General features: G+C 43.7%; 1 protein-coding gene across 1 annotated transcript in view; it reads right to left on the bottom strand.

Annotated features, from left to right (window-relative positions):
• LOC134969044 (mucin-2-like) overlaps positions 1-23,121 on the bottom strand; it is a 695,488-nt gene that overhangs the window by 481,631 nt on the left and 190,736 nt on the right. The window contains exon 19 of the mRNA XM_063944753.1: positions 14,285-14,436. Within this exon, the coding sequence (XP_063800823.1) occupies positions 14,285-14,436 (152 nt within the window). The remainder of the gene's footprint in view (positions 1-14,284; positions 14,437-23,121) is intronic.

Here is a 23,121-nt window from a genome sequence, read left to right as displayed (position 1 = left end):
TTAGACCTTGCATGAGTGGTGTGTAATGTTAAATACCAACTGCATATTCATTAGTGTCACTACGATAGTAAACAAAATATGTCACTTGTAATGAGGTCCTGATTCTGAATTTAACTTCATTTTCATGTAGCCCACCAATGGATCACTCCATATGCCCTATCCATCTCCGTCTGTGAAAGTATGCTTAGTCCGACACTTTGCGCAGTCGTTGGTGTCACATGGAGGGACCACAGCAATATCTCCAATCCCTCCAGTCCCTCAATTTTCGAGCACAAATACAGCCCCCATAAGTGTCTAAGGGGGATACTATGAGTCAGATTTTGCAAACTTTGGAATGTGAAGCAAATGGCATCACAAGTAGCAAAGTTTACCAGAGTGGGATCCCAAGGCCCAGATGAATCATGCGCATGCATTTAGCCACAGGAGACCCTAATCAGGAGCTTAGTGGTAGCAGAAACTAGAACTCTGCTTCCATCCCTAGCCTAGACGGGCTCTTAGTGGAGCCCAACACCCAGCAAAGGATTCAAGTGACTTTTGCTTATTAATTTCCACTTTTGTGAAGTTAGGCAAAAAAAAAAATATCACATCCACACTAACAATGCAGATTGTGATAGCTAGGGCACTAAGATTCTATAACAAGTACTAGGAGATATATCTAGTTGACTGTGCTGATATTGAGAATCACCATTGATCTAGAGGCTCATGTGCTGAGAATGGAAACTGTTGCAGCTTTTTAACTGTAACTAAGAGGTTAGTGAGAACTTGTCAAGTCTGTGTCTGTATCTGTTCCCGGAAGGCTCACTAGTGGGTCAGTGGCTGAAGTAAGTTCCTGCGCATGTGCGCAAATGGTATTTATTGAGTACACACAGGAAATATAAGTAGCTGGAGCAATGTAACTGTAAACGTATGATTCAGCATGGAAGCTGATAGAGTCTCTGAAATAAACAGTCACTTAGAGATAGTTCGGTCTGGGTACCGATGGTAACTGGGAGCAACCGATGACTGGTCTGGGAACCGATAGTGACTTGGAGTTACCGATTGGTCTGGGAACCGATGGAGACTTGGAGCAGATGACGATCGGCCTGGGAACCGATGATGAACAGGAACAGATGACTGTCGACCTGGGAACTGATGATGAATAGGAACAGATGACTATTGGCCTGGGAACAGATAATGAAGAGGAACAGATGACTATCAGCTTGGGAACCGATGGTGAACAGGAACTATCGATAGTTGGCCTAGGAGTCGATGGTGAACAGGAACAGATGACTGGGAACCGATGGTGACAACTTGGAATAAACGATGGTCGGCCTGGAAGCCAATGATGACTTGAAACGGAGCTTTACACAGATACTTGGCAATATCAATGATCAAAAAACACAGCACATTGTTCTCAGGCGCTATATATCAATGTTCATCAAAAACACCGTCCGAGTCTCCTCAGTAGTTGCAAGCTGATACTCCTGGTCTCAGGCATCCCTCAGAACATTATTTTCGGATATCATCACAGAATAATATATAAAAAGAGAAAGAAGAATACTCCCATAATGTAATACTGATTAGTCCACCAGCAACATTCTCTTCTGCAAGGTATAAACTCTTACCAGAATAAATAGTCTACACAATTTGCAGACATTAATGCAATTGTAATAATGATCCGTTGTAAATAAGTAGATAAATAAGTAGAATCTGACTGGTTGCTATGGGCACTATCTCTACATATCAAAGGACTATAGCAACAAATTGTGTGAAATGTATCAAGATAAGTAAAAAATATATGAATAACCTGCAGGGATGTTTTACATGTGTGACTCTACATACATATGTGAGCCTCTGCATGCATACAGTACCTCCCAACTGTCCCGATTTTCGCAGGCCGCAGTGTCCCGTGGTGGTGGGGGGGCAGTTGGGAGGCTCCTGTCACTCACCACTCTGCTGTAGAGCAGTGATTAATAGACCATGCCCCTTTTTTGGGGGTTTGTTGGGAATCCATGCAATGGAGTCCCGAATCTGAACTAATAAAAGTTGGGAGGTATGCTTCATGTGTGACTCTGCATCTGTGATTCTCTGCATGTGTGATCCTGCTTCTGTGACCCACTGCATGTCTGATGCTGCATGTGAGCCACTGCATGTGTGGCTACATCTGTGACCTACTGCATGAGTGACTCTGCATCTGTGACCCGCTGCATGTCTGATTCTGCATACAGATGGAGTCACACAAATCGTGGCTCCATCTGCAACTAGGTGCGCCCGGCGAGTCGCACGCCAGGAACGAATGGGACACGTGTGCATCATAGATGCGCACATGCCCCATTCACTTTGAATGGGATCATCTCTGTAAGCTTGGCAGTGGGCCAATGCGCAGGATCGCTTAGGCACGCCGCTCACCCCCGCCTGAGATGCAGCGGCTCCATTTGTATGTTAGCCACTGCATGTGTGCCTCTGCTCATCTGAGCTGTTGCATTGGTAACTCTGAATCTGTGACCTGCTTTACTCCTTGCAATGATGGACTCCTTCAACTTTGCTGCAGATGCAGATCAGAAATTGGACTCTATTACATCTTGCCTCATATGTATATGAAAAGATACTCCAGACCCCCAAAAGGCAATACATGGACCCTATAAGTACTTTATTTGACTCCATCCAATCCCCAAGAACTTCTTCACTGATCCTGAACAATCCCCATGACTTACATGATTACCAAGGCAAGCATCCTCGGAGGTGAATTTATCAAAGTCATAAAACCTAAGAAACCTGTGGACCGAAGAGCATGCAGCCAACTTGCGCAATTGTTCAGCGGACACACCTCGGTGTGCTGCCCAAGAGACTCTCACAGACCAAGTAGAATGGGCAGAAATTGAAGCTGGTACAGGAAGGTCAGCAATGACCATTATAATCCATCTAGCCAGCATCTGCTTAGTAGCAAGCCACTCACGTTTATGAAATCCAAAAAGAATGAACAGGGTATCAGACTGTCTGATGGTGCGAGTACGGTCAACATAGTCCTGAAGAGCACAAACCACATCCAAAGATCGTACTTTAGCAAATAAGTCCAGAGAGACAAAGGATGGAACCACAATCTTTTGATTAAGGTGGAATGAAGAAACCACTTTAAGAAGGTAACAAGGTCTAGATTGGAGAACCGCCCTGTCCTGATGAAAAATCAGAAAGGGGGGGACGACAGGAGAGGGCTCCTAAGACTGACACCGTTGTGGCTGAAGCAACAGCAAGGAGAAACAGCACTTTAGCCATCAACCATTTGAGATTGGCCGACTCTAAATGTTCAAAGGGGAGCTCTTGAAAAGCGTTCAACACAACAGACAGATCCAATGGAGCCACTGGAAGGACATAAGGAGGTTGTACGCAAATGACACCCTGAAGGAATGTGCGTAAAACAGCAAGTGAGGCAATCTTGTGTTGGAACCAAACAGATAATGCAGAAAATGTACTTTGATAGAGACAAGTCTTAAGTCTAACTCCAAACCACGTTGTAAAAATGCAAGCAGTCTGGAGATTTCAAAGACAGTTGTAACATAATTCTTGGCAGCACACCAAGTGAAGTAAGTATGCCAAACACTATAATACATCCGTGCTGAGGCAGGTTTACGCGCCTTAAGCATAGTACGAATTACAGCCTCCAAAAATCCTTTTTATCTTAGGAGTGATGACTCAAGCGCCATTAAAGACAGACTGGCCAGGCCCGAATGGAGACAGGGGCTCTGCGACAGAAGGTCCCGTTGCTGAGGAAGTTGAAGAGGTTCCTCAACGGAGAGGCCCTGGAGATCGGAGAACCAATGTCCCCTGGGCCCCACTGAGGTTACCAAAATGAGGCTTCCTCCTTCTTGTTTGACCTTCCGAAGGACCCGAGGTAGAAGGGAAGATGTATGGTAGACGAAAGGTCCACTGGATTGACAAAGAATCTATGAATGCTGCCTGAGGGTCCCTGGTGCAGGATCCGAATACCAGAACCTTGTGGATGTGGGGTGAGGCCATGAGATCCACATCTGGTAGGTCCCATCTGTCCACCAGGAGTTGGAAGACCTCTGGGAGTCCATTCTTCGGCATGAATATCCTGACATCTGAGGAAGTCCACTTCCCAGATGAGTACTCCTGGAATGAACACCACTGATATGGCCGGTAGATGTCGTTCGGCCCACTGTTGTGGCATTGTCCGACTGTACCTGAACTGGTCTGCCATGGAGGAAAGGATGGGCTAGAGTCAATGCATTGTAAATTGCTCAAAACTCCAACAGATTGATAGGCAGTTGAGATTCTGCTATGCTCCAACGCCCCTGAAACGAATGCTGTTCGGTTACCGGTCCCCAGCTGCGGAGGCTGGCATCTGTCCTGAGCAGAACCCAGTAAGGAATCCAGAAGGGGCGACCCCTGTTCAGTTGCTGGTCCTAGAGCAACCAAGCCAGTGATAGTCAGACTTCTGGAGTCAGAGTTATCATTTGTGACTTGATGTAATGCGGTTGACAAATTCAATTTGGCAAGAATCAGTCTTTGCAGAGGACGAGAATAAAACTAAACAAATTCAACCATGTTGAATTGCGACACCATCAGCCAGAGAAGTTGCATTGCTGAATGCACAGATACTCGAGGACAGTAAATGAAGTGAAGTATTTTGTTCTTCAGTTTCAAAATCTTGAATGGCTGAGAAAGTCCAGAATTACTCCTAAATATAACATCCTCTGTGACATTGTAGGAAGTCTACCGTCAGTTGTAGATGACGGAGAAGAACGTCTTGTGAGTTCACCAGGATTAGCAAATCGTCCAAGTGTGGGAGAATCTGAATACCTTGGTGACAGAGATGTGCTGCCATGACCATGATAAAGATTCTGGGTACCGTTGCCAGGCCAAATGGCAGTGCCTGGAATTGATAATGTTGGTGGCCAATAACAAACCACAGGAATCGCTGATGCAAAACTGCAATAGGGATATGCAGATATGCATCTTGTATATCCAGGGAAATCATGAAGTCCCCAGGTTCCATGGCTAGAACTATGGAACGCAACGTTTTCATGTTAAACTTGAAAACTCACACAAACTTTTTTACAGATTTGAGGTTGAGTATAGGCTAGTGTGACCTGTTGGGCTTTGGAACCAGAAAATAAGATTTTACTCACCGGTAAATCTATTTCTCGTAGTCCGTAGTGGATGCTGGGGACTCCGTAAGGACCATGGGGAATAGACGGGCTCCGCAGGAGACTGGGCACTCTAAGAAAGAATGAGGACTACTGGTGTGCACTGGCTCCTCCCTCTATGCCCCTCCTCCAGACCTCAGTTAAGGAAAATGTGCCCGGAAGAGCTGACATTACAAGGAAAGGATTTTGGAATCCAGGGTAAGACTCATACCAGCCACACCAATCACACCATATAACTTGTGATAACATACCCAGTTAACAGTATGAACAACAACAGAGCATCAACAAACGGATGCCAACATAACATAACCCTTAATTAAGCAATAACTATATATAAGTATTGCAGAAGAAATCCGCACTTGGGACGGGCGCCCAGCATCCACTACGGACTACGAGAAATAAATTTACCGGTGAGTAAAATCTTATTTTCTCTAACGTCCTGGTGGATGCTGGGGACTCCGTAAGGACCATGGGGATTATACCAAAGCTCCCAAATGGGCGGGAGAGTGCGGATGACTCTGCAGCACCGAATGGGCAAACACAAGGTCCTCCTCAGCCAGGGTATCAAACTTGTAGAATTTTGCAAAAGTGTTTGAACCCGACCAAGTAGCTGCTCGGCAAAGCTGTAATGCCGAGACCCCTCGGGCAGCCGCCCAAGAAGAGCCCACCTTCCTTGTGGAATGGGCTTTTACCGATTTTGGATGCGGCAATCCAGCCGCAGAATGAGCCTGCTGAATCGTGTTACAGATCCAGCGAGCAATAGTTTGCTTTGAAGCAGGAGCACCCAGCTTGTTGGATGCATACAGGATAAACAAAGATTCTGTTTTCCTGACCCTAGCCGTTCTGGCTACATAAACCTTCAAAGCCCTGACTACATCTAGTAACCTGGAATCCTCCAAGTCACGAGTAGCCGCAGGCACCACAATAGGTTGGTTCAAATGAAAAGATGACACCACCTTCAGCAGAAATTGCGGACGATTCCGTAATCCTGCCCTGTCCATATGGAAAACCAGATAGGGGCTTTTACATGACACGCCTAGCCGAAGCTAAGGCCAATAGCATGACCACTTTCCACGTGAGATATTTTAACTCCACGGTCTTAAGTGGCTCAAACCAGTGAGATTTCAGGAAACTCAACACCACGTTAAGATCCCAAGGTGCCACTGGTGGCACAAAAGGGGGCTGAATATGCAGCACTCCCTAAACAACGTCTGGACTTCAGGAAGAGAAGTCTGTTCTTTTTGAAAGAAAATGGATAGGGCCGAAACCTGGACCCTAATGGAACCCAATTTCAGGCCCAATGTCACTCCCGACTGTAGGAAGTGACAGAAATGGCCCAGCTGGAATTCCTCCGTAGGGGCATTCCTGGCCTCACACCAAGCCACATTTTTTTTTTTTTTATACGGTGATAATGCTTAGCCATTACCTCCTTCCTAGCCTTTATCAGTGTAGGAATAACCTCATCCGGAATGCCTTTTTCTGCCAGGATCCGGCGTTCAACCGCCATGCCAACAAACGCAGCCGCGGTGAGTCTTGGAACAGACAGGGCCCCTGCTGCAACAAGTCCTGTCTGAGAGGCAGAGGCTATGGGTCCTCTGTGAGCATTTCTTGCAGATCTGGATACCAAGTCCTTCTCGGCCAATCCGGATCAATGAGTATTGTTCTCACTCCTCCTTTTCCAATGATTCTCATCACCTTGGGTATGAGAGGAAGAGGAGGAAACACATAAACTGACTGGAACATCCACGGTGTCACCAGTGCGTCTACAGCTATCGCCTGAGGTTCTCTTGACCTGGCGCAATATTTTGTTGAGGCGGGAAGCCATCATGTCCACCTGTGGCAGTTCCCACCGACCTACCATCTGCGCGAAGATTTCTTGATGAAGTCCCCACTCTATCGGGTGGAGGTCGTGTCTGCTGAGGAAGTCTGCTTCCCAGTTGTCCACTCCCGGAATGAACACTGCTGACAGTGCTCGTACGTAATTCTCCACCCATCAAAGAATTCTGGTGGCTTCCGCCATCGCCACCCTGCTCCTTGTGCCGCCTTGGCGGTTTACATGAGCCACTGCGGTGATGTTGTCTGATTGAAACAGCACCGATTGGTTGCGAAGCAGGGTCTCCGCTTGACTTAGGGCGTTGTATATGGCCCTTAATTTCAGGATATTGATGTGAAGGCATGTCTCCTGACTTGACCACAGCCCTTGAAAATTTCTTCCCTATGTGACTGCCCCCCACCCTCGGAGGCTTGCATCCGTGGTCACCAGGACCCAGTCCTGAATGCCGAATCTGCGACCTTCGAGAAGGTGAGCACTCTGCAGCCACCACAGGAGAGACACCCTGGCCCCGGGGGATAGGGTGATTAACCGATGCATCTAAAGATGTGATCCGGACCACTTGTCCAGTAAGTCCCATTAGAAGGTCCTCTCATGGAACCTGCCGAAAGGAATGGCCTCGTATGATGCCACCATCCTTCCCAGGACTCGGGTGCAGTGATGCACTGACACCTGTTTTGGTTTTAATAGATTCCTGACCAGTGTCACGAGCTCCTGAGCTCTCTCTATCAAGAGATAAACCCTTTTCTGGTCTGTGTCTAGGATCATGCCTAGGAGAGGCAGATGAGCTGTAGGAACCAACTGCGACTTTGGAATATATACAATCCAGCCGTGTTGCCGTTACACTTCCAGAGAAAGTGATACGCTGTTCAGCCACTGCTCTCTTGATCTCGCTTTTATGAGGAGATCGTCCAAGTACGTGATAATAGTGACACCTTGCTTCCGCAGGAGCACCATCATTTCCGCCATTACCTTGGTGAATATTCTCGGGGCCGTGGAGAGACCAAACGGCAACGTCTGAAATTGGTAATGACAATCCCGTACTGCAATTCTGAGGTACGCCTGATGAGGTGGATAAATGGGGACATGAAGGTATGCCTCCTTTATGTCCCGAGTCACGATAAAATCTCCCCCTTTCAGGCTTGTAACGACCGCTCTTAGCGATTCCATCTTGAACTTGAACCTTTTCAGGTATATGTTCAGGGATTTTAAATTCAATATGGGTCTGACCGAACCGCTTGGTTTCGGGACTACCACATGGTCGAATAATAACCCCCTCCTTGTCGAAGGAGGGGAACCTTGACCACCACCTGTTGAAGATACAATTTGTGAATTGCAGTTAACCCTGTTTCCCTCCCGTGGGGGGAAGCCGGCAGGGCCGTCAGTGAGGAGGCATCTTCTCAAAGTCCAGCTTGTATCCCTGAGACACAATATCTAGTGCCCAGGGATCTAACAGGGAGTGAACCCACTTGTTGCAGAACTTACGAAAGCGTGCCCCCACCGGGCCTAGCTCCGTCTGTGGAACCCCAGCGACATGCGGTGGATTTTCATAGAGGCCGGGGAGGACTTCTGTTCCTGGGAACTAGCTGTGTTGTGCAGCTTCTTTCCTCTGGCCCCGCCTCTGGCAAGAAAGGACGCACCTCGGACTTTCTTGTTTCTTAGTTCGAAAAGCTGCATTTGATAATGACGTGCTTTCCTAGGCTGTGCAGGAATATAAGGCAAAATATCAGAATTACCAGCTATAGCCGTGGAGATCAGGTCCGAGAACCCTTCTCCACACAATCCTCAGCCTTCCATATGCCACTTAAGTTGGCATCATCTGTCCATTGCATATTCTACAGGATACGTCAAGCAGAAATCGACATAGCTTTGACTCTAGGACCCAGTATACTCATGTCTCTTTGGGCATGTTTGATTATATATATCTCTTAAGACAGCATCTTTAATATATATATACATATCTCTCTATATACATATATATATATATATATATATATATATATATATATACATACTAGGGTCTCAATTTCTGTTGATAAGGTACCTGTCCACGCTGAAGGTCTCTGCGCCATCGGGACAGACATGGGTAGATTTCCTGTCTGATCTCTTATCTTTTGTGCAATAAATTCACCTTAGCACTTACACATATCCAAACAGGTGTCGGCGTTGTCGACGGAGACACCCTCTCACACACATATTAGCTCCATCTCCTCCTTAGGGGAGCCTTTTCTCAGACATGTCGACACACACGTACCGACACACCACACACACAGGGGATGCTCTATTTGAAGACAGTTCCCCCACAAGGCCCTTTGGAGAGACAGAGAGAGAGTATGCCAGCACACACCCCAGCGCTATATGACCCAGGAATCACACAGTAACTTAGTGTTAACCCAGTAGCTGCTGTATATATTGTTTTTACGCCAAATGTATGTGCCCCTCCTCTCTTTTTCACCCTCTTCTATCGTGCTTCTGCAGGGGAGAGCCTGGGGAGCTTCCTCTGAGCGGAGCTGTGGAGAGAAAATGACGCTGGTGAGTGCTGAGGAAGAAGCCCCGCCCCCTCAGCGGCGGGCTTCTGTCCCGCGATTTTGTGTAAAAATAATGGCGGGGGCTCATGCATATTACAGTGCCCAGCTGTATATATGCCCTATTTTGCCAGGAGGTACTCAATTGCTGCCCAGGGCGCCCCCCCTGCGCCCTGCACCCTACAGTGACCGGAGTGTGTGGGTTAGTGTGGGAGCAATGGCGCACAGCTGCAGTGCTGTGCGCTACCTCATATGAAGACAGGAGTCTTCTGCCGCCGATTTTGACGTCTTCTTGCTTCACCCGCCGGCTTCTGTCTTCTGGATCTGCGAGGGGGACGGCGGCGCGGCTCCGGGAACGGACGACCAAGGTTAAGTTCCTGTGTTCGATCCCTCTGGAGCTAATGGTGTCCAGTAGCCTAAGAAGCGCAACCTAGCCGCAGTTAGTAAGTTTGCATCTCTCCCCTCAGTCCCACGTAGCAGAGAGTCTGTTGCCAGCAGAAGCTCTCTGAAAATAAAAAACTAAAATACTTTCTTATTAGCAAGCTCAGGAGAGCTCACTAAAATGCACCCAGCTCCGTCCGGGCACAGATTCTAACTGAGGTCTGGAGGAGGGACATAGAGGGATGAGCCAGTGCACACCAGTAGTCCTAATTCTTTCTTAGAGTGCCCAGTCTCCTGCGGAGCCCGTCTATTCCCCATGGTCCTTACGGAGTCCCCAGCATCCACTAGGACGTTAGAGAAATAGGGTTAAATAATAACCTCTGCCCCAGTGAGACAGAGGGACCGGCACTATCATTCCAGAGTATAAGAGGGAGGTGACCATGTTTTGTAGTATTTGAGCATTTTCCTAAACTGATGGTAGGCCCGTGGTGAAGTACTATTGAGGGGGGCATCCCTTGAATTACTCGTGACAGCCTACTGCTTGCACTCAAGTGTCTGAAGTGGTTGAGGTCCAAACCCGCGCAAAGTGCAGAAGTTGGCCTCCCACCCTGAGGTCCCCCAGGAGGAGGCCCACCCTTTCAGGCTGCACGCTTTTCAGGCTATGCTACAGGTTGATGAGCCGCCCAGGATGGCTTGGCCTTGGGCTTAGAGGGCTTTGCAGGACGTGCTTGCCTAGGAAATGATTGTCCCTTTGTCTTTCCTTATGGACAGAAGATACGAAAACTGGTGCTTTTGACCCGCTGAGTAGGATTAGATGGGGTAAAAAGTAAGTTTTGGCCACAGCCAATGATATCACAATTTTATTTAGTTCTTCACCGAAGAGAATGTCGCCCATGAAGGGAAGAATTTACAAAGTTTCCTTGGAATCCAACTCTATCTTCCAGGAATGTAACCAAAGACTGCATCATGCCAGCACTGATGTAGCAGATGCCTTTGCTGCTAAAACGCCAACCTCAGATAATGCTACTCCAATGTATGAAGTCGCTGTATTAACATGAGTTAGGTACATTCTGCATTCATCTGACATATCTAAAGGCAGTTTCTCTTCAATTACCTGCACCCATGCTTCAATGGTTTTTGTGGCCCAAGAAACTGCCACTGTGGGCCTATGTATAGCCCCTGCAAGTGAATAACTAGATTTTAGACAGTTTTCAGTTCGTCGGTTCCTTCACCAAGGAGATGGTAGTGAAAGGCAAGAGGACGAAACCACAAGATGGGTGACATGAGTCCCCTGGAGGTGGAGTTTCCCACTTAGTACAGACAGCTGCTGGTAAGGAATAGCGAGCTAATGCACGCTTAGGCAAAGGGAACTTTTTGTCAGGGATGTTCCAAGGTTCCTGTCTGATTTCTATTAAATGATCAGGATGTGGGAATTCTGTTTTAATTATCTTCTGCCATTTAAACAGATCAGTTTTCTTAGCAACAGGTGTGTGCTCTTCCTCATCAGAAAGTTGAAGAATTTGTTTAATAGCTTCAACCAGAGCAGGGACATCTACCAAAATAGGAGCTTCCACAAATGCTACACAGGAGTCAGTGTCAGAGAGAGCTGTGTTCTCACCCGCCTCCTCAGATGACATGTCTAGTAAGACTGGATTGAGAGGATGAAGTAACCTGCCTAGAGGAACCAGTGGCATGTTTATGTCCAGTCAAAGCCTTTTGTCTAGTCACAGTTTGTGTTTGCTGTTGCACCTAATTAGACAGGGAATCGACCAAAGGTGGATTCACTACTGGTACTATATTAGGTGGTAGTGGCATCCCCCTATGCGGGGGGATGTGGGTCTACCAGGGTACCTTGCAGTTTAGAAAAAAACACCCAGGGAGGCTCCTGCGTGGGGGCAGGAGGTGCTGACTGACTAGGAGTTATATAACAGTTAGCACACAGGCCATCCTGCATAACATCCACCTCAGCTAACCCTGCTGAGCAAACTCTGCATGAGTGCAACACAGGGGATTCAACTTGTTTGCGTCCTTTTTGTTAGACATAGTAGTAAAACAATGTGGGCACCACTGCACTCTGAAGTGCTTATGATATAGAAGTGCAGAATGTGGTATGCGACTGAACACAGCTAAATATGTTCTGAGAGGAATAGCCCTGGAAGCATCTGTGCACAGGGTACAGAAACAACAGAGATAGTAATATACAGTACAGTGAAAAGAAAAATTAAGACAACAGAACTAGCACACAGTCACATACAATGCAGGTCAATAAACAGTATTACTGCAATAAACACTTGGATCAACTACTCAGCTTGTTTTGATGCAAGTAGGATATAAGTGGATGTAAACACCTGGTGTGCTGCAGACGTTTTTACAGGGAGAGTGAGCCCAACGGTCCCAGAGACCTACTTGTTGACTATGCTGTAAGATGGCTGCCCGGGTCTCTGAGGGAAGGAGGGAGTGAGGCAGCTAATGGGGGGGAAGTCTGCTGTAGACTGGCACCCAGATCCGGGGGAGGGGCAACAGGTCAAGCGCCATCTCCCCTATGCTGGACTTCCATCCCAGGTACTAAGCGGGCATTATTAAACAGGTGTTTTAACACCTAGCGCTGTGCCCATAAATGCCCTGGTGGTCTAGTGGAGTCACTGTCCTAAGACAGTGTCCACACCAGCGCCACGCTCCATCTCCCCAGACAAGCAGCAGGCCATGATTTAAAGGCAGGTCCCGGAGAAGGGACCCTATAACCTGCCCCCTTGGTTACAGGCCACGCAGTCCTAGGGTTCCGATAGCCAGCCGTGCTAGTCGCCGTGTGCATCTCCTGCCGCAAATACCCATCTGAGGCTCTGGCCAAGCGGGAGTTTCGGCGCCAGCGGAGAGGCTGATGGAGCTGCAGTGCTGAATTCACACTGAATTCCAGTGCTGAAAGCCCAAGAAAAAAAATCACAACAAAAAAAATGAAAAAGTAAAGGCTTTGGGGCTGCTTAAGCAGCCTCCTGACACGGTGCACCTGCTTACTGCAGGCACCAACTTAAAACTGAATGCCTGAGCATGGAGGCTGGGTTATAGGGGAGAAGAGCCAAGCATTCTGGGACAAGCTGAAAGCTTTAACTGTTTGGTGCCTGACTCTCATTCACCACCTTCAACCCTGATGTTCCCTGTGGAACCTATGAACCCTGATGAAAAAAAATATATATACAATCCCATTTAGTATCCCTCTCTCCAGTTTGGTAAATATTATATGACTATTGCCTTTTGCATATAGGATATGAAATGTCAAATTTTACTATTTTAGAATGTCACCAGATGGGTATTTTAGGCACTACTAGAATCTCTAACATGTTACCTAAAAGAGCTACTATTAATTGGGGTCAACATAGCACCCAGCCAACTAATTCATTCCAAGGAGCTACACTGGCTACTGGCTAAAAGCTTTGCAGGACGCTACACTTGTGGTTGGCCATATGAGGCCTGATTGAGGTCCTGACGCTAGTGTGGCGTATTCCACAAAGTACTGATAATTGGTGGTTTCCTGGCCTCTTTGTTGTATCTTCTGTGGCCGGCTTACGCGAACCCATGGGGTGTGTGTTGCCGCCATTTAGCAGGAGGGAAGAGGTCACGATCTACATAATTTGATGGATCTTACCAGGATCTGGATGGGCAGCTTACGCAACTCCATGGGTGCTGCAAGCCGTCAGATAGTATTGCAGATGATCCCATACTGCATCCTAGGATGCAGCTCAGGTCACTAATGCGTGCAGGAGGTGTGACGTCTCCTGCTGTATTGACATATAAGTGTTATTGCTGCTGCTTCCATGTATGCAGCAGTGATAGCAGCTCCAACCACATCTGGATCAAGCCCATTTTGGCAAAAGTCTGAGTCAACCCACAAGATCATTAGAAAAGACTGCTAAAGGTTAACATGGTGGAGGGCCCAGGATGCCACATTTTGCTGGTCACTTTGGAAAACTGTTTACCCACTACAAGTTGACCTGACAGCAATAGTAAAGGAGCAGCGCATGGGAACTCTGCAGACGTAAACCGCTCCAATGGACTCAGTGAGTGTTGGCCGAGATTGGTTGCTAGGCTTTTTGTATATGAACCTCCTGGCATTGATTTATATATTATTGTTTGTTTATCCTACATACAGTATGTGCACATTGTTTATTATCCTACAGATGTAGCCAAGCTCAGCTCTCCTGGAATTCAACTTGAAGTGGGCCCCAAATGATAGTGGACAGAAATACAATTATACAGGTATATACAGGTATATATCAAGTTAGTTGCTGCACAAAACAGAAGCACAAAGGATATTATGATATACAAAAAACACATACTGTACTTGAAGCCTAATGTTATTTCTGTTTTATTTCATGTAGATTAGGCTGTAAAAAAATAATACTTACCACATTGCACAGCCAATCTTAGTTGTCTTTAAGTGATCAAATATTTTGTCATTGTAAACACAGGTGCATTTGTCTCTGGGGACGCATCCTCCTTTGCCATCTGCGAGCAGATCACCAGGGCAAATACAACCTGAGACACACTCACGACTGTACTGTTAAAGACAACAAATGCAAATAATCAGATTCTACTACACATGTAATGCTAATAAAGGTATACATTCATGTAACATAATATCTGTTCCCATGCTCTGATCAATCAGAGCGCTCCCGTTGATTTGTATGGGATGACCACTTGAAACCCATATTTACGAGACACAGTAGCCAATAGGACAAGTATTTTGAGATGAACATGTGTTTTGTTTTTTGTTAAGTATCTAAGATACTTACAGTACATGGAATGAAGAGCACCCTTTTCCCAAGGATATGAGTAATAAAGTGATGAATGAGGTGTGTCAGGGAAAGTTTATTCAATAAATCACTTTTGTCATGGTGTGTCATTTTATTTTTACTACAGGTTGAGTATCCCATATCCAAATATTCCAAAATACAGAATATTCCGAAATACAGAATTTTTTGAGAGAGACTGAGATAGTGAAATCTTTGTTTTCTGATGGCTCAATGTACACAAACTTTGTTTAATACACAAAGTTATTAAACAATTGTATTATAAGACCTTCAGGCTGTGTGTATAAGGTGTATATGAAACATAAATGAATTGTCTGAATGCACACACACTTTCTTTTTAATGCAAAAAGTTATTAAAAATATTGGCTAAAATTACCTTCAGGCTCTGTGTAGAAGGTGTATATGAAACATAAATGCATTCTGTGCTTAGACTTAGGTCCCATCGCCATGATATCTCATTATGGTATGCAATTATTCCAAAATACGGAATAATCCGATATCCAAAATACTTCTGGTCCCAAGCATTTTGGATAAGGGATACTCAACCTGTATTTATTTTACAGGAGCACAGCAGGTTCCAGTTGGATCTATATGCTAGAGCATGCTGGCATTTGTGATTCTCCAAGTGCCAGCATGCCCTGGCAACATTTTAAATTGGTCAAACAATATTATTTATTCAATATTAATTTACCCCACACACATTACCCAAAGAATATGGGGGCAGATGTATTAAGCATGGAGAACGGATAAAGCAGTGATACAGCAGTGATAAGTGAAAGATGATAATGCTCTAGCCAATCAGCTCCAATATGTAAATTGACCGTTAGGATCTGACTGGCTGGTGTGTTATCACCTTGCACTTATCACTGCATTATCACTTCTCCATGCTTAATACATCTGCCCCATGGGTACTAGGTTCAGTTGGCACTATGATGGGTGTCCGATGTTATGTGTCCCATCTTCTATAGTGCCACCAGCCCAATGCTGTTAGTTTAATAATTGATTTATATCAAGGTTTTTATAACCAATTCTGCTTTTAGTGTTATATTTTACAACAGCATTTTCCTACTGCAAAAATATACAACTATTGCATAAAAGACATTACACTGTATATTTTACTAAAGGTCGATTTTCATTTTGATTGATGCCAAATTGATAGACATCGATCCAAATTAATGTTGTGTTTCAGGGGCTAAAGCACACATTTACTAACAGATGATTATTTTTTATATTAATTTTTAAATGTTAGTAAATGTGTGTTTTAGCCTTGGAAACATAACATCGATTTTGATCGATTTTCATACAATTGAATCGATAAAAATAAATTAGGGCAAAATAATAATAATAATAATAATAATAATAATACAATAATAATAATAATAATAGTAATAAAAAAATGTAAATTATAAATATGCCCTCATTTATGCATTTCTCTCTGGGAATGGTAAGCCATTAGAGTCATATGTGAATTCCATGACTTTTTAGAGGTGAAAGGTTGCAATCCAAGTTATTTGAAACTTTGTAACGGAAAAAATAATAATTCTAAAATGCTAATATACACAAGTAATAATAATGTAATATTGTATTTATACACAATTGTATAAAGGAGCTAATTCAGATGTGGTTGAAGTTATCGCTGCTGCTTTCTTGAAAGGAGCAGCGATAGCTCTATATGTACATGCAGCAGGAGTCGTCTATTACAAGCAAGACGCCTCCTGCTGCAGTAGTGATCTGAGCTGCATTCTAGGACCCAGCATCTGATCACTGTGACACCATCGGATAGCTACCAGCACCCATGGAGTTGCCCAAGCCACCGATCCAGATCCTTCTAAGAGATCAGGAAATCTACATCCAATGACGTAGATCCTGGCCTCCCCCCCCCCCCCCCAAATGGTGGCAACACGCCTTTGTTTTCACAAATGGAGGCCGTCGCCTCCCCACCACAAATGGCATCAGACTGTCAATCACTGACAGTCTAAATGCCGTCCTGCATCCTGTGCCGCGGATATATATATAATTTTTGGTGCTAAACCCCAGTGACCTATACAATTATTTATTTTTCTGTGACACTGCCACTCAGACTGTGTATACTCTCATACACGTATTGTGTGACACTGTGCGTGAAGGTGGTACCACAGTAATATATTTTATTTTGTACTCATACACATATTGTGCGACACTGTTGATGAAATTAAACCGCAGTGTTCAACTACTATTTCTGACTCATACACATATTGTGTTACACTGTGGGTGAAGGTGGTATCACAATAACATATTTTATTTCGTACTCATACACGTATTGTGCGACACTGTTGGTGAAATGAAACCACAGTGTTTGACTACTATTTCTGACTCATACAGATTCTGTGACACTGTGGGTGAAATTGGTACCACAGTAATATATTTTATTTCGTACTCATACACATATTGTGTGACACTGTTGGTGAAATTAAACTGTAGTGTTCGATCACTATTTCTGACTCATACACGTATTATGTGACACTGTTGGTGAAAGTAAACCACAGTGTTTGATTATTATTTTTGACTTATACATGTATTGTATGACAATGTAGGTGAAAGTGAACCACAGCATTATTTCTGACTCATACACATATTGTGTGACACTTTGGGTGAAAGTTCACCGCAACGTTAGATTATTATTTCTGAATCATACACGTATTGTGTAATACTGTAGGTGGTACATTTTTATGTGTTTGTTGATAGATATAGAAGATAAACAATTGAGAGGAGAGAAGGAAGCACATACTACTGTAGTGTGCAGTTGCTCCCACCAGTCATGACAATACAAGTCCGTCAATGTCATCTACTAGGGCCGATACCCAAGGGCATAGGGGGTTTAAGTCAGGGCATGTAAAATCAAAGAAGCAATTTAATTTTACAGTGGTAAATAAAAAACACCAAAAGGAAAGTTAGCTGCTGAGAAACATGAAAGTGGCAAGAAAAGACTCAGGTCCTAGCCTTTAGGTGGTGGTTCTGTAACTGTCATCTTCTTCTGCATCTCATGATGATGCAAGAACTTTTCACCTAAAGTCTATAAGAGGTGCCAAAAAAAATAAAACCACTAAGGCAGTAGAATAAACTGTGTGTTCAGAACCATCACATAGTACTGAGGAACGTTTAGGGGTGTCCATGTCAGCTATGTGTGAGTCTGACATTTCTCATACTGTCATCATGGAGAGGCCACTTTTACCTCCTTCCACCATTTCTGCGCCAAGTGCACTTGTGGGGAGCAGTACAAGTAAAGATAGTGATGATGAGGGTATAATAGAAATTGAGGATTCGTGTGTGGAAGTGGAACTGGATGAGGAGGATATGTGTTCTACTATCTGACACTGAGGATGTTGATGTCATTTGTGTAAGTCACCTACCAGTGACTAAAGTTTTTGCCTGTGATAAAAAGAAAGCCATTGTGATTCCTGGGCATAAAACCAAAAAAGCCACCTCTTGGGTGTGGGATTATTTTTACCCAAATCCTGACAATGTTTGTGAAGGCATCTGCTCCCTTTGTGAGGCCAAAGTTAGTAGAGGTAGGGACGTTAGCCATCTAGGCAATTCCTCCATGTTATGTCATGTGTGGTGAGTTCATGAAATTTATTGTACAAAATTTTAATGTAATTAACACCCTCATCATCAACATCCTCATTAGTGATCATATGTAGTCCTTCCAAAAAATTGTTTTGTCGTGGCCCAAACAAAGCAAGCATTTCAGCCACAAAAGTGTCAGTCCCTGTCACTAAAATGCTTGGTTTGTTAAATTGTGCATATCCTTTTTAATTCCCAACATAAGGGTGTGGGGTAAGGCCCAAGGAAACTTCAATTTGCACCACTTTTCGTTTCTGCACTGCTGTGTGGCAATGTTTCATAGATGTACTATAAACTTCTGCATGTTTGCGCCACTGCTGTGTCAGTAACCAGCCTACTAGCTGCCACCTTTGGCCTAAAATGGATGAAAACAATATTGAGAGCTGTGAGTTGTTCGAAATTGACTGGAAATTACTGGAAATAAATGTTATTGGGGTCAATCTTATTATAGGAACAAACACAGGCCCAAATGCTGTGTTTTTAGCTGTTTTTATGATTTTTTGACAAAAATACAGATCCAAAATCAAAACACGAGGGAGATACAGATCCAACACCAAAACCAAAACACAGGGGTCAGCGCACATATCTAATGTAAATATAGCTGATTAGTTAATAGATCAAGCTCTTTAGAATGTTTCCCTTGAAAGTTGTTATGAATAATTGTCAAAATAGAAAGTTATATGTTACAATTAGAGATGAGCGGATTCGGTTTTACTCGGTTTTACTCGGTTCTCAAAACCGAATCTTATTGGCTATCCAAAACATGTGACATCCGTGAGCCAATTAGATGCCGTTTTGAGAACCGAGTAAAACCGAGTAAAACCGAACCCGCTCATCTCTAGTTACAATGTATTAGTTCAACAATTTACCACTTGAAATGTCCATGCAGGGTGATTCACTGCACAAGAGATATTACTAAATTGTAACGTCTCTAAAGAGTGTGGCTAATAAAGGCTAATTGCTACAGGATTAATAAATAATGATTGGTGTGTTCAGATGGTTGTAGGATCATAAACACAAAGATACACAAATGTAACAGATATAGGATGTCAAAAATAGAAATGTGAAATTTGAAACAATAATTTAATAAAATCTTTAATTAGAGGGGAGGACACACTGAAAAACCTGCAAGTCATAAGAGTAATGTCTTGTATAAATAAAACTCTGTAAAACAGATACAGATAAATATGCAGTAATAAAGCTAGCGGCATCCCACTAGATGGCTTAACTGGTAAGGTTTCTTAGGAACTGCCGAGATGTAGCTAAAGTTTCTGTTGTCGTTCGGACAAGCCTTTTCCTTAAGTAATGTACTGGGTACCCCTCCAGTATGGATTACCCAGATGTCATCTGGTGTGGTCTGTGGCTTTGGGGCCCGATGTGCAGTGTCGGAGAGGTGGCCTCCTCCATCATGCTGTTCCATGGAATGCAGTCCCTGCTCACAGGTGCTTTAGTGCTAACATCCCCTTCATGTATTACGATGCCCAGAGTCTCTGGTCCAGCTTCCACAAGGGTTAGCATGCGGCTGAGTGGCACAGATGATGCGGGACGCAGGCAATGTCTTCCAGTATAGTATAGCGAGAAAAATCCCAGGGTAGCACACCCATTGATATAAAAAGATTACAAGGAACAGAAAGAGAGGAGGAAGAAGAAGAGGCAGAAAGAAAAAAGGAGCAAGTGCCAAAACAAGGAGACTGTAGAGGTGGAAGGCATCTTCAACCTTAGTAAGCATTTCCTCTCAAATGCAAAAATAAACTTCTGAATAAAAGAAATGACTAAACAAGCTCAACACATACATAGATCTACACAAATATGTGAGAAAATTGACCTTGAAGAACTTCTTTATACTGAATATAAGGAATCTAAAGAACTTAAGGAGCTTTCAATATATGAACACACAAGTTTAAAGCGCAATTCAAACTTTTATCGGACCTATGTGAAAGGCCCCTTTTTAGAAACCTCTCAGAAGCTGGTAGAGAAGGACCTGGAAAAAATTAAAGAAAATAAGTTAAACCCAGGAACTATCAGCAGTGGAATCTAAGGGTGTGAAGGAATTACAAAACTAACATTTCCATTATCATCAAACCTGTTGACAAGGGAGGTGGGTTAGTCATTCTGGACAAAGATACTTCATTTGAAGAAGCCTTAAGGCTAGTTTTGGACAAAACCACTTATGAGATTTTAAGGAAAGATGCAATTGACAAATTCAACAAGGAATTGAAGGTCTTAATGGATGGAGCATTAGAGGAGGGCATCCAGAACAGAAATGAGCACCAGCATCTGTATAACACCAAACCAGTCACGCATTTATTCTATTAGTTGTCCAACATTCATAAAAATCAAACAACCCACCAGGTAGGCCCATAGTAGTGGACATTTAATGCATTCCATCCAATATTTCAGAATACATTGATTATTTTCTCCAGCCAGTGGTATAAAAACAGAAGAGCTATATTAAAGAAGAGTTCATGTGTGAAGATGCTTGTGGAAGGAGTACAACCTTATTACCTGTGATATTGCCTCCCTTTATCCTGTGACAGACCACGATATTGGCTGTGCAGAGGTAGGTAAGATTCTACAATAGGAATTAAGACTACTTTATAACGGCTCAGAATAACTTCATGGCATACATGGAGGCCATCATGTATATGCTACACCACTAGTATAACTATACAACTATACCACTATACAGCTATTTTGAATTTGATAGTACATACTATATGACAGGCATGTCCAAACTGCGGCCCTCCAGCTGTTGAGAAACTACATATCCCAGCATGCTCTGACACAGCTTTAGCATTCTCTGATAGCAAAACTGTGTCAGGGCATGCAGGGATATGTAGTTTCACAACAACTGGAGGGCCGCAGTTTGAACATGCCTGCTATATGAGGTACTACAATGGGTAAAAAACATATTGCTCCGGGGTATGCAAACTTATTTGTTGTTGCATGGGAGAATAATCATATTTGGGAGAACAAGAAATACTGACACTATATTCTCATTTGGGCCAGATACATTGATGACACCATTTGTATCTGCTCAGGAGAAGAAGATAATTTGGAAAGTTTTGTACTGTACATAAATAATAATGGCCCCAATCAATTTACCACTAATGTAAACAAAACAAGAATATAATTCCTCCATCTGGTGCTCAACATTAAAGAAGAAATGATCAAAACAAAACTCCACATAAACAGTGGACTGCAGTAATTATATTTATGTGTCAAGGCAACCACCACCACCACCACCACAGATGGCTGTCCAACATACCCAAGGCCCAGTTTACAAGACTACTTAGGAACTGTTTGAACGCCTGTGTATTTAGATCTCAGGCAACAGATTTTAAGAAATGTCTTCTATACAGGAACTATGATCCAATATCAATGGAATAGGCTTATAAGGAAGTAGAGGAACTGGACAGAGATTCTTTATTAGAAGAAAATAAAAGGGCAGAAGAAGAGAAAGCTAATAAGCAAGTAGTCCTGTTTATCAAACAATTCTGCAACCAGCCCATGCAACCAGCCTATAAATGTCCTTAAGAAATACAGTATCTTCTTGTAGGATGACAAGCTCAAAAAGATACTACCGGACAAGCGAGCAGCTATCTTAAAGAACAGACTTGTACCAAGTACTCTAAACCCCAATCAGAATGCCATGATCATTAAACCAGGGCTCACTCATTGGCATGTAGGGTCACAAGCTGCAGGAACATAGTTCTATCACTACCTTCAGTTCAGCCATCAATAAGCCCTTCAAAGTACAAGCCAGTATTACATGAGACACCAAAGCAGCAGTACATTTGTTGCACTTGTGGCCTCCAAAACATATGGCATACAGTCAGCAAATTGAATGTGAAGTGGGTTGAACACAGGGGACTCACTGCACTCGCTGCCAGTATTGCAGCTGTCGGGATCCAGACTGCTGGCATCCCATCAGCCGGGATATCATACCGATCCTATTTATATACCATATTTTCTATACAAAAGTTTTGCTATGGATACTTTGCACTGATGCTGGTTTTTAGTATTATGTACATATACTGTATGTGTGTGTGTGTGTGTGTGTGTGTGTATATATATATATGTGTGTAGCTATATATATATATATATATTGTATATAAGGGAGATTTATGGTTGACTTACCATAGATTTATGGTTGACTTACCATAGTTAAATCTCTTTCTGCGAGGTACACTGGATTCCACAGGGAATACATCAGGGTGTAGAGTTGGATCTTGATCCGACTGTACACCCTGATGTATTCCCTGTGGAATCCCAGTGTACCCCGCTGCAGAAATACATATTATGTATGGATCAGCCTCATCCAGCCAAGTGTATGGGATGCTGATCTGTTGCATTTAAACAAATTCATGTTTTAAAAAACATATTCCTGGTACAATATGTTTAACATAATTGTATTATCTATGCCTGTACTGTAAAACTTGAAGGTAACTATATGTGATTGTCACTTTGATTTATCTACTGCCCAAGAGGTGGTCTGCTAATAGAGGAGAGGACTAATAGCTATATAATTGAACAGGAGAGGACAGTCCTAGAACCCAGAGAAACTTGATACTCTCTTTTTCTGACAACCAATAAAAATGCACCATTCCCTCTAACTGGCAGATTTAAACTGTATCACAAGCTGTACCCTTCATCTCTGATGAAGCCCTGGCAGAGTGAAATGCATTAGATATAATATGGTACAGCACCAGCACCTCATAAATACTAGCTATACTATACTGGAAGAAGATCACTTGCATCCCGCATCATCCATGCCGCCCAGCCATGTGCTAAGCCAGACTGTGGAAGCCTGACCGGAGACTCCAGGC

The sequence above is a fragment of the Pseudophryne corroboree genome, chromosome 11, assembly GCF_028390025.1.
Source record: "Pseudophryne corroboree isolate aPseCor3 chromosome 11, aPseCor3.hap2, whole genome shotgun sequence".
NCBI lineage: Eukaryota > Metazoa > Chordata > Amphibia > Anura > Myobatrachidae > Pseudophryne > Pseudophryne corroboree.
The sequence above is the reverse complement of the archived record's forward strand: the minus strand, read 5'-3'. Positions and strand labels throughout refer to the sequence as shown.